This window comes from Mangifera indica, unplaced genomic scaffold (genome assembly GCF_011075055.1).
Source record: "Mangifera indica cultivar Alphonso unplaced genomic scaffold, CATAS_Mindica_2.1 Un_0037, whole genome shotgun sequence".
Taxonomy (NCBI): Eukaryota; Viridiplantae; Streptophyta; class Magnoliopsida; order Sapindales; family Anacardiaceae; genus Mangifera; species Mangifera indica.
In genome coordinates, this window is record NW_025401129.1 from 243,963 (window position 1) to 256,210 (window position 12,248).

A 12,248-nucleotide genomic window follows, 5' to 3' on the forward strand; every position below is an offset into this window, starting at 1 on the left:
TTTTTGTATTTTAAGCCTATTCTGCTGCTGATTTTATGTTATGACATTGAGATCCCACTTTCGCACACAAAGTTCATAGTCATCCAAAGAACATTTACAGCTACTAAAATTTTGATGGCAGTACTTCTGTTGTTCTTGATGCTGCATCCAGAAGGGTGAAATCTATCAAGGCAAGGCTGAAGAAGTATTCGAGGGGATAAGAACATGCTACCAATTCCCATTATAGCTCAGCTTGGCCACAGAGACAGGAATCAGTTTAATGTAACAATTTCAGCCTCAATAGAACCATGAGATCACTAATGGGCGTGGCTATCGATGAAGAAACTTTGTTCATAGCATATCAAGCAATCTTCAATTTAGTATCTTAAGAGAAAAGAGATTATAAATGCAATTAAAAGTTGCTAAACATTGACTACGAATAATGTTGGCCCCGGCACTACATGAATCTCTACAACCACCAAGGAAGCTCTGAAGATGTTCTTGTTTAAACTGTTGTTCAAACCAAAACTACAAGAAAAAGGAACAATTAAGCCGTACACAGTGAAATATTGAAGTGTATAGTATCAAATACCTTACAAAGAAATGAAAACCAAGTCTCCTGGAAATATTACAGTGGTCTTATTGTTTATTATGCAGTTGTGCATGAGAATAGATATACAACACATCCTTGACATGGCCACAGGAAACTTTGAAAGAGGCTAAATATGCCAGAACTACACGGGTGTCTCATTGGATGATCTATCAACTATGTCCGAAGTCAAATAATCAAACCAGAGAAAAAATAAAGGTACCTGCATTTTGTTCTTAGCTGTTGCATGTCTTCAGTTCAACAATAGAATCAACTGAATATTCTTTAATCTCAGTACCATCTTTATCCTCATCAACAGAGTTACTTCCATTTCCACTAGCTACTGCTTGTACAAAATGGTTAAGTAGCATGGTAAAGTCTTCCAACTGAGCTTCATTTAGGCCTTGAAACACTGATTGAATAAATTCTACATCTTTTAGGTATACAAAGCGAACCCCACACTTTTTGAACTCAAGACCTGAACCTTCAAGTCTAAAGTAAGCCTCAACATGACTCCATTTCCTCTTTTGGAAGTATTCATCAAATGGTATAAAGAAAAGCCACAGATGATTTGATAGAGCCATTTTGTCGCCATTCAAGAGAGCCTCTTTGCCCAAAATTAAGCACCTTCTCTTGGTAGAAAACAAATAAAATTTACACTTGAAATCACATCCTGAAGGAGTTGAAATACACCGCAAAACTGGTGGAAGCCATTGGGCATCGTTTCTTTGTTCCAGTCCAGGATGCTCTTGTACTTCTAAACTAGCACAGATAGCCAATCCTAAGAATGAATAATCATTGTACCAATTTGGAGGCAGCTGAATGGCTAATGAAGTGCTCTTAGTCTGGAATCTGAACCAATCTGGAATTCCATTAGCTGGCAAAAAAACAACTAATCTTGGCATGACAGAAGGGATGTCAGGAAGTTCCTGTATCATTAAAATCATGGTGTTAAAAAGAGGAAAAGAAATTAATAGAAAGAAAGAGTGGATGAAAGATACCTGATACAGATTACTCAACAATGTGCAGATTGAACTGACCATAATTGCAGTGTGTGGATCGTTGCTTTCTTGGTTCTCCAAAAGATTGAGCGTCATGGATGTGACCCTTATAATCCTGATACTTGCTGTCAAGAAAAGATGATGTTTTAGCAGTGAAACTGCCACATTGTCACCACCTTGATTCTCAAGCAATCTGAAACAATTTTGAAGGGAGAATTCCCGAAATTTTGACAAACTTAACCTCAAGGGACCACTCAAGTTTTCCAGTGATGGGCAGTTATATGTGCTTAGATTTTGAATGCTTGCCGGAAGTTCTGTCAGAGCTTGAAGATTCTGGCAATCTGCCAATTTGAGAGTTTGCAGCTTATAAAGTTGATTAATGCCGGCAGGTAAGCTAACAAATTTGTTCCCACTTAGATTTAATTTATTCAATGCACTTAACTGGCCAAGACCACTTGGGATGCTATCTTCAAAGAGATTACAGTAACTTAAATCAAGTTCAGTCAACGACAATAACCCCACCAGGGAAGGAAATGAAAAACTCATGGAGCTTGGGCCTATTGCTGGCAACAGGCACCTGAACCAGTTCCTATGTGAGCGAAATTGTCCCTTGCATCCTTTAAATGACAGCCTTTTAAGGTTCTTTAAACTTAAAATGGATGAAGGTGCCTCTGTAATAGAAGTTTTACCAGCATCAAGCTCTTCCAAACATTGAAAATCCTCCAAGTTCTCCGGTAATTTCTCAATTTTTGTGCAGCCAAGAAGCAAAAGAACTTTAAGAGACCTCCATCCAGAGATTACTCTTGGAAGACTCGGCAGGTTTCTGCAGTCCTTCAGATTTAATACACAAAGTTTTTTAAGGTCACCGATAGAAGGATGAAGCTCATATAAATTCGTACAACCTTCAAGAATAATCCTCTCAAGATTTGGAACTCCTCTGAAATCTGGAGTTTTGGTCAGCTTTCTTGAGTGACTTAGTTTGAAGATTTTCAATGCATCTAGATGCTATCAGAGACACAAAAACAGGAAGGATTAGAACACCATCCCTGAAACTCGAAACATATTTCAGTGAAATATAGGTCTGAAGGAAATAATCATACCACTATATCCTTCCAAATTATTTCAATGCCACTATGTGACAAATCAAGTTCAACAAGTTTCTCAATCTTGAAACTTGATGTCAATGACTTTTGAGGGTATCCATGCCATTGAAGAATCCGTAATTCATTGGGAAGAAATTCAAGCCCTTTAGGAAGACGAACATTGCTTATTTTAAGCAGCCTCAGATTAGTCATCTCTACAAATGCATCATAGTCCACAGAGATCTCTTTTGATTCAGATGAAACTTGGAATATGACCTCAACTGCCTCCGTTCCCTATAAATATCAAGAACAAGGAAAAGAGAAGTAAAACAGGAGCTAAATTCTTTAAATGATAATGGCATAACATATTACCAATATAATTTTACAGTCACTTACCTTTTTCTTTTCAAGTACATGATGGATATCGTTGTAAAGCCATAACCTACTGCGTCTGCCTGGATCTTTCGGAGATTCTTGGTGAACAATAGCCTGAGCCATTTCTTTTAGCAAACTGTGGACATATAATCCGTCATTTATATCGTCAATTGATATGAGAGATTTGTCAGCAAGAACTCGAAGTCCGATTTCTGGGTAAAAATCACAGGCCTCTAGTATTTCAGTCACTCGGGTTACTCTCATCATATGAAAGAAACACGCAATATCAAGGAAAATGTTCTTCTCTGTTTCCTCCAGGCCATCATAACTTATTTTGAGTACATCAAAAATTTTCCGGTTAGGAATGTCTATAAGCTTTTTGAGTGCACTTCTCCACTCATTTACACTTCTACCACAGAGATAAGAGCCCAAAACTACAAGAGCTAATGGAAGACCATTAGCATAGCTTACAAAGCTCCTAGACAGCGCTATATAATCTTCAAAAGGATGGTTTTGCTTAAATGCTTTCAAACTGAAAAGTTGAAGGGCTTCCTTGGAATCTAAACTCTTGGCCCTGTATATTATATCCACATGATGAGCGATCAGCAGATGCTCATCTCTAGTGGTTATAATGATTCTACTTCCAGGACCAAACCATTCACGATCACCTGCTAATGCTTCTAACTGTTCTACTTCATTTACATCATCAAGAACGATAAGAACTCTTTTATTTTGCAGCCTACAATACATGTCTCGTTGAATATCCAATAGATTCATATTTTTTTCCCTTAGAGTTTGAGACAGAAGTTGCTCTTGTAAAGCAACTGAACCAAATTTTTCAGAAATCTCTCTAATATTTGTGACAAAGCTGCTACCATCAAATTTATAGGAAAAGCTGTCATAAATGACCCTAGCAATAGTTGTTTTACCAATGCCACCCATCCCACAAATCCCTATAATGCGAACATCATTCAACCCCATACCTAAACAACAATCTATTTCTTGCAAACGCGAATCTATTCCAACCAAGCCCTTAGCAACATATGAGGATGACTGCCTCAACTTAGTCCATATTTCTTCAACAATCTCTTGGATAAATGTTGCCTCATGCCTGCAAAGAATATAGAAACATGACCGCCTTTGTTTATACTTTATATTTCATTACCTATAAATAATTTTGAATCCATAAGGTTGATATTGAAATAAGAAAAAAAAGGAATGCATTAAATATGTATATTCTCCAATATTAAACATGCACATACAAATGTCAACTTATATAAGTAATACTCTAATGTGTTGTGATATATCATTAACAACAGTGTGCTGAATTCCAAAATCTTGAATCTATGATTTCACGGGGACGATGTCTTGCAATCTCAGAAGAGAATGTCTTAAAAATACTGGATCGACCCATAAATACAGATTGTTTATCTATAACCAACAATTTTAAATCAAGATTTGTAGTAAACATGATGAAATGCATTGGATTCACAAATAGAGGTTGAAGAAAGATTGAAAATTTATTAACTTAAGACAGGGGGAAATGAATGGAAATTGTTAATGGGGTATTCACATCGTTCTGTACCAACAAGAATATCGAAATCTAACATACAAAATCTGCAGTTGTTAAATTAACCAAATTACCCATATAAATTTCTTAATGAAATTGACAAATTTCGTATAGATCAAGAAGAAAAAAAGTACCTATCCTGCAAATGCCAACCAGATAAATTAGCCACACCAGCCAAAGCATCTCTCCATTTCTGCAACTTCTCATCTCCAAAATCAGCTTCTTCATGTTTACGAAAGGCCTCCCCAAAGCTCCCCGTCTGTTTACGAACATCACTTGGATCCACATCATAGAAAACGGGGACAACAGTTTGCCCCATCTCTTTCATGCACTCAACAATCTTCGCAAGTTCGTCCAAACACCAGGACGACGTCGCATAGTTTCTCGAAAAGACAATAACAGAAAATCTTGATTCTTCAATGGCTTTAATGAGCTCCGGTGCAATGGGCTTGCCCCTCTCAAGTTTGACATCATCTCTAAAAGTGATCATACCCTTTTGGTCCAAAGCTCTGCATAAATGATCAGTGAAGTTTTTGCGAGTGTCTTCTCCTCTAAAACTAACAAAAACATCATATTTCCACCAAGGACGTGAAGGAGAAGATGTGGAAGAGGAAGAGGAAGAGGCGCCTCCATTGTAATTCAGAGCCATTTTTGAAACTTGAAATTCTACTAAACTTCGGTTAGCTTGTTCCGTGTCTTGTGTTTAGTTTCAGAGTTTGGCATTGAACTTGAATAATGAATAAGAAGGCAATTTCGAGGCTAGAGTAGTAAACGCCGAACGAGTAGACTTGGAGACAGAGAGGACAAAGGGAATGTGAATGCATTGAATATGGTTGGATTGGATGGCAACTACACAAAGTCAAAAACAGCTCATTGTGATTTGTGGGTAGTGCATTGTTTGCAGCAGGGAGGTCAAATTCAACTTCGCATCACTTTCTCTGTCTATTCTCTAAGAATACTGTACTTCCTTCCTCTGGATCAACGTCTGCCTCTAAATCTTTGGAAATCATGTCTACTGCATTAGTGTCTTCAGTCGTCCGAGGAAAATATAATTTTTCCTATCGTATAATGTAGTCTGAAGTATGATAAACTTAATTTTTAAAATAAAATAATAAAAAAATTTTAAAATTACTTTTCATTTTATTTTTGAGTTATCCTTGTTTCAAAAACGTAAATATAAACAAAATTTATAATTAATTTTATTATATAAAATAAGTAACGTAATAAAAAAATAAATTAAAATATTTAGTTAATACTCAATTTTATAATTAAAAATATCTCCAAATTGAGTTTGGCTTGTCAAACTTTAATTTTATTAATAAAAACTAATATAAACAGTTTTGTATGATGCACATATTATATTTTATCAATTTTGCAATACATTTTATAATACATATTATATTTTATTCATATTATATTATATTATATGAAACATATCATGTATTATATAATACTGATAACTATGTATGTTATAAATTATTTTTTCTATTTATATGATTATTTAATTTCTTTTTAAAGGATCATATTTATGTATCGTATCATGCTCATATTATATTATATCAATTTTCAATGCATTTTAAAATACATATTATATTTTATCTATATTATATTGTATTATATGAAACATGTAATGTACTATATGATACTGATAACTATGTATGTTATAAATTATTTTTCTATTTATATGATTATTTGATTTCTTTTTTAAGGATCATATGTATGTATCGTATCAATTTTTTTATATATATTATGATATGTATCATTATCTATTTGTATCATATTATGTTATATAAAATATATTATGCATCGTATAATACCAATAACCATACATGTCATAATCAAGTCGTTAAGAAATAGTCAGATATTATATACTATATTCAGAGGTGAAAAACGACAAATATAATATAAAGAACTTCTAATTTTCTAAAAATGAGATATTAACAAAATTAATAAAATTTTAAAAAAGTGATTTTGGATTCAAATTTCTGTCACCTACATAAAATCCCCTAATTAATTTCTTCTCAAAAAAAAAAGCTTGTAACTTCTGTTTTTCTTTACATTACAAACATGGAAGAATAATGAAAAGTGGAGAGAAACTCCCTTTCATTCAACAGAAAATAATGTTAGCTAGATTGATATTTGAGTATCACCATCTCAAATACATATGCACACTAATTTAAATCTGCATTAAAGTCAGGCTCTGAGGGCTTCTGCATCATGAACCCCATGGATCTTGTATTATTATTAGAAGGCCTTGGCTTCTGTCGACGAGCATTAGCCGCAAAGCGAGACGCCAAGACTGTGGTGCGTAGCCTCGATGGATTCTCTCCAGATTCATCATGTTGCTCGATTAATTCTACTTGTTCATCTTCTGGTGCCATCGCTGTATCATATCTGTCATGGCTTTCAGCAGCCGTCTTCCTCCCTTTTCGGCGGCGCCATGTCGCTTGGATAAAGGAAGCAGCCCAGGTTCTCCATTGCTGTGAGTAGAAGCGGAACGTATGCTGCACCTGACGACTATGCAGGCGCCTAAATTGGCTAGCTACAAATTTTATCTCTTCAGCTTTTAAGGCAAAAGCCTCTACTTCGGTTAAAGCCCTCACTGTCCGAGTAGATGATGGTAAGTTGGTCGATGGCTTAGGGTCTAGCGCCCAAGTAAGAAGCTCCTCTCCGCAGAAGTCTCCTTCCTTTAGTAAACCTCTGTTGTAAAAACCAGTCCTTCCACCGTCTGTGGTCACACTTTCCAATTCTCCACGAATGATTAAAAGCATTTCGTCAACTGGGTCACCTTCCCGAACCACACATGTTCTCTCTGTGCACAAACTTGGCTTCAGTCTTTCACATATGGCATCAAGTAACCGCTCATCCAGATTGGTAAACAGTGGAACCTGTATGCATATTCCGTCATATAGTACTTGAGATAGGGGCGAACTATTGGATCAGGATGTTGAAAATACCGAGCAGACTTACCCGTCTCACCAAACTCAAACAGAGATGACGCTTGATATCCCTCCTAAGGTCTTTGGGAAGACTTTGGACCAAGCTTTCTTCATCTACTCCTCGTGTTTCCAGCCACTTGAAATGATCATAGCGCCTAACTCGTTCCCTGAGATCTTGTGGAAGCCAGCGATGATGCATCCACTGCTCAGAGTCACGCCGTTTGATCCTCATCTCCTCAAGACGAACGGTAAGAGATTGAAGGTAGGTCTGCAACAATTATACCATGAGCTAGAAGAAAATTTTATTCCCACCTCATTTAACCAAAAGAATTTTATACTCACCTGAAACAAGAAAGCACTTGGGAAGATCCTAAAAGATAAAAGATTTTTACTTACTTGCATGTTTCCTATCAGAAGTGCAAAGAGGATTAGTCCCCGATGCCTATGGATATTGAAAAGAGAACCTCCGCTGTATGTGTACTGGTTTTGAGCCCCTGACCAAGTGTACTGCAGAAAGTGAAATGGCAATGTGCTTAAATAAACAAACTTAATAATGCACTCAAATGTCTGCAAAATATTCTAATTACTCGTATATAAGAACAACCCATATTTAAGAGAAGATGAACAATGATACTCAGTTGATATAGTGGAGATAATCAGTGATATACCTCAGATTTTGCAACCCCCACCACAAACAATAGAAGAATTTAGCGATGAAATCATAAGAAGTATAAAGGTTAACTGAAACAGCCTGCGAGAAGATTCCATAGTTGAAAGTCTTTTTAGTCTCAGGATTGGCATTGCATGTCTTACTAAGCAGTGCCTGACTGATTCTCTTCCAGTTGTCAAATGCTTTGGATCCGGGGTAGCCACAGTACAAGAATTTGTGCTTACATTTCCCACTTTTTTGACAAACCATTTTCCAGCATGCGATATTACGTTCTATGCCTAGTAAGTACCACAAAGCCCCTAATATCTGTGAAAAAATCCCGTCCAAAAATAGCAATAAGATTAGGTCAACACATAATCGCTAAAGCACCATAGCAGATACTTACATGGCTCATAAGTAAGTACCACAGCAGATAATATGCAGCACCAGCTAAAGCACTTTCAGCAAAAACACCAGCAGTCTTCTTCAACTCCGAAATGAGAGGAAAAAAGCGCACAAACCTAGGAATATATTGGAAGAGAATAATATGTTGCAATGCCTCTTTTGTGGTAAGTACTTCTGCCCCTTCTCTATTAAGAAATATCCAAACCACGAACTGCAGATAATAAATTTAATCAAAAGGATTGCAGTAAGCCATAATAAAAGTTGATACAGAGAGAAAAAAAATAGCCACACGTTAAGAGCAGAAAACAATTTTTTTTTTTTTTAAGGACAAATCCCATTCAAATCGATCACTTTCTAAGAATAAAATCAATTATATTAAATAAGTTAAATTTTAAATTTAATGATCGATCTTCTAATTATTAAATTAGTTAAATTAAGAGTTTCGTTTTAAAGATTTTAACCTTACTTTAAGATATTTATTACCACTTAAATAAACCGTTGGAGGCAAGGAGAAAACCTTGGTATGTGTGATTTTTTAAACCTGGTTTAATTCTGATTATACCATATAGATTTTTGAAATGTGTACAAAGGGCTTCAAAGTAATTGAATCTAATCATCTAGATATTACAGAAAGCATGAAAGTTGTTAGTAAAGCACAGAAATAAAACATGGTTTTCAAACCTGTGGTAGAGGAAGCACAGAAAGAAGATCGACAATGAAATAACGGCTTAAATATCTTGAAGCAATGAGTGCAGGATCTATCACAAGTTCACCTCGTCCAAAAACTCTTGAAGATGGTGCAATATAAGCTGTTCGAAACTGTAACCCCATGCGAATAAGGTAAAAGGAATCAATTACTGTCCTCAGGGTCGTCACTGTGACTGCTAAGTCGATATCCATGCCAAGGCAACGTGCATCTTTATTGAAGACAGGAAGATAGAAGAACAAAGGATCCATAGATACTCCAAGAATACATGATATGACAAAAAGCCTATTCCATAGGAGGAGGGATCTGTCTTGAGGGTCATAAATTTTCTTCTCAGAAACTTTAAGATCCTCTGGGAACACAGCTTTGGCTACTCCTGTTCTTAATGTTTGACCAAATTTTACTAGCTCATTTGGCCCACTTGTAAATCCTATTCTGAAAGATTTTGATGCCGCCTTCTTTCTATGGCCAGCGAGGGGAATGCCCTCTATATTAAATCCACATTTATTCATTCCACCCATATCAGAAGACCTTGATAATGGTGAATCCAAATCATCTAACCTGTAGGTGCCAAAGTAGGCCAAAATTAGATGCTTACTTCATCCTTTCACAAAAAATAAAAGAAAAGCACAAGGGAGGGAGAGACAGATAAGGGAAACCATGCAACATAAAAACATGAAATTGTTCTTTACTAGCATTACTATTCAATCGGAAGAAAGAAAAATAGCAGTTTAGTCCTAAGCTAAAAGACAACAATACTCCATCAACCAACTATTTGAAATGGGTTTACTGATTAATGTTCATGAATTTCAATCTTCAGTGAAATTATTTCTCAAGATAAGAATGTGTGTGAGTATCTTCGAAATTGTAAATTTACAATCCATACCTTACGAACGTTTCCTTCTGGCCACCAATGTACTGTGTCTTGTTTCTCAGATCGAACATTATGTAAAATCAACTACATAGATGCCTATCTAAAAAACAAAAGTCACAAAAAAGCTTAAAATGAAAATCCTGTCTGGAATGCAGAAACAACAGAAGCTAATAAACTGCCTGCACCTTCTTAAAGAAAGGAAAAGAAATGAGATGCTGCAATTCGAACAATAAACATAGCAGCACTCCAGGTGTTCCACAAAGTATAAAACTCCGGGATTCCCAAACGTAGCCAAGCAATCAAAGATTTTATCCAAAAGGATATTCAACAGATATAAAAGGCATGACAGTATTAAAAGAAATTTAGCGAGCAGTAAGTTAGTCCAAATCATCAGCAACAGCACCATCATTGTTTGTTTACTCTTTCTAGTAATCAAGAACCGGACATGCAATTATGCTAGCTCTACTTCCAGTTTCCCCATATCAAGCATCCATAGTAACAAATTTCTAATCAGTTTATGTAAATTGGAATTCTAGGCATCCAAACTTACATGATTATGTAACTTAAAAGCACCATGAATGCGTAAAAAATGGTATATATTATTAAGTAAAGGTAGATCGTATTAAAAAATGTGTCAACTTAAAGGATTGGTTCGTCCTTGGGACTAATCTCCGATTCGGACGTTTAGCAGTGCTTAGGAATTGACTTCGTAATCTTAAGTAAACTATAATATATTTCTTATGATCTATCTTGCCTCTTGATCAATCATTGGTTCGGGTTCAAGTATGATTTCTGGTGGCTCAAGTGAAGGTTCAATCCTAATAGGTGTGGTTTTAGATGGCTAAAATGAATGTTCAGTCTCATCAATTAGGTGTGTGATGACGGATTCCTGACTTGGAAAGGGAAGAGAAATTGCTAATGATATTGTAGGGTTCGAATGTGACTTTTCACTTGTTTTCTACCCCTGAAGAGAAGTATTGGGATAATGAGTTTATCCTTAAAAAAAGAGATATCCAGTCACATAAAAATTGTGCGTAGAAGGATAATAGCATTTGTATTCATGTTAGGTTGGTGAGTACCCTATTAATAAATATTTTAATACCTTAGGTTGAAGCTTATGGTGATGGGGATTACAATTATGGACATAGGAAATGCACCCTAATCCTTTTATGGGAGAGAGTTTTGTATTTGAACATAAGGGTAATTGGTTAAGAGATAATTTAGAGTGATTCAAAATTGTTGGATTTTTGAAAGTAATCGACAATTAGAAAATTTTATAAAAATGACTGTTTCAAAACAGTGACTATTATTTTTTTAACGATACCATTTTGTATGGGAGGTGTATAGTCACAAGGACTTTGAAGAAAGATATCATTAGTTATTCAATAAGGTCATGTGGCAAATACTCATGTCTATTGTCACTTTGAAAAATATGGATGAGTATTTGAAAGACATTTAAGATCATTTTAAGAAATGTTTTGATAATAGTGCTGACTTTGAATTTTTTGCTCCGTCAAATAAACCCAATATACTTAGATGTGACTATCGATGAATGGGATAAACAATCGATGAACATTTAAGTTTGATGCTTCTATTGGATCTCATATATCACATCTAAATTAGAGAATTTTTAAAAAGAGGTTTTAGTGGGTAATTTACTCCTCAAGTGAGATTCACTTGCTGAGTAATAATATGGGTCGTCCAATTCTTTAACTCTGTCAGTCACCCTCCCCAAAGATTGGTCCTAAAACATACAATAAAAAGGAAATAAAGTCATTACACAGTTCATATCCTTGGCTACCCTACTAAACAACAAAACCATGCACTTTAAATTTTTGACATGCCAAATTGAGTTCAATTTAACGTTTGACAAGGAAATTCTCCCTTTTCCTACAACCGAGAATGTTTCACCATTTGCCCCTCGCACTTTCAAACTTCCATCACGCTAGTTATGGTCTACCATTCTCTCCATAAACTTTGTCATATGATCAAATGTTGTTGTATCCACTATTCTAACAATTTGCATCAAGTTTTCCAGATGAACAATTACTTATATGAGTTATAAGGGTCGTGGGATTC

General features: G+C 35.5%; 2 protein-coding genes across 3 annotated transcripts; both read right to left on the reverse strand.

The window, feature by feature from the left end:
• Positions 1–465: 465 nt before the first annotated feature.
• LOC123206464 (TMV resistance protein N-like) lies at positions 466–5,477 on the reverse strand. Of its 2 annotated transcripts, XM_044623683.1 has the most exons (5): positions 4,731–5,475; positions 3,048–4,137; positions 2,670–2,945; positions 1,570–2,574; positions 466–1,497 (listed from the first exon to the last, which is right to left on the reverse strand). In XM_044623683.1, the coding sequence occupies exons 1-5, from the start codon at positions 5,243–5,245 to the stop codon at positions 805–807; spliced, it is 3,579 nt and encodes a 1,192-aa protein (XP_044479618.1). In that variant the 5' UTR covers positions 5,246–5,475; the 3' UTR covers positions 466–804. The 2 variants fall into 2 exon arrangements, with proteins under 2 accessions (XP_044479618.1, XP_044479617.1); XM_044623682.1 differs by having other exon boundaries at positions 466–2,574; positions 4,731–5,477.
• A 1,290-nt stretch (positions 5,478–6,767) lies between these two features.
• Positions 6,768–10,240, reverse strand: LOC123206450 (putative cyclic nucleotide-gated ion channel 7). Its single transcript, XM_044623650.1, is given in 8 exon segments — positions 6,768–7,484; positions 7,567–7,803; positions 7,932–7,972; positions 7,975–8,042; positions 8,204–8,511; positions 8,591–8,800; positions 9,271–9,856; positions 10,182–10,240. Coding segments are annotated over 8 exon segments (2,226 nt in total).
• Between the last annotated feature and the right edge of the window lie 2,008 nt (positions 10,241–12,248).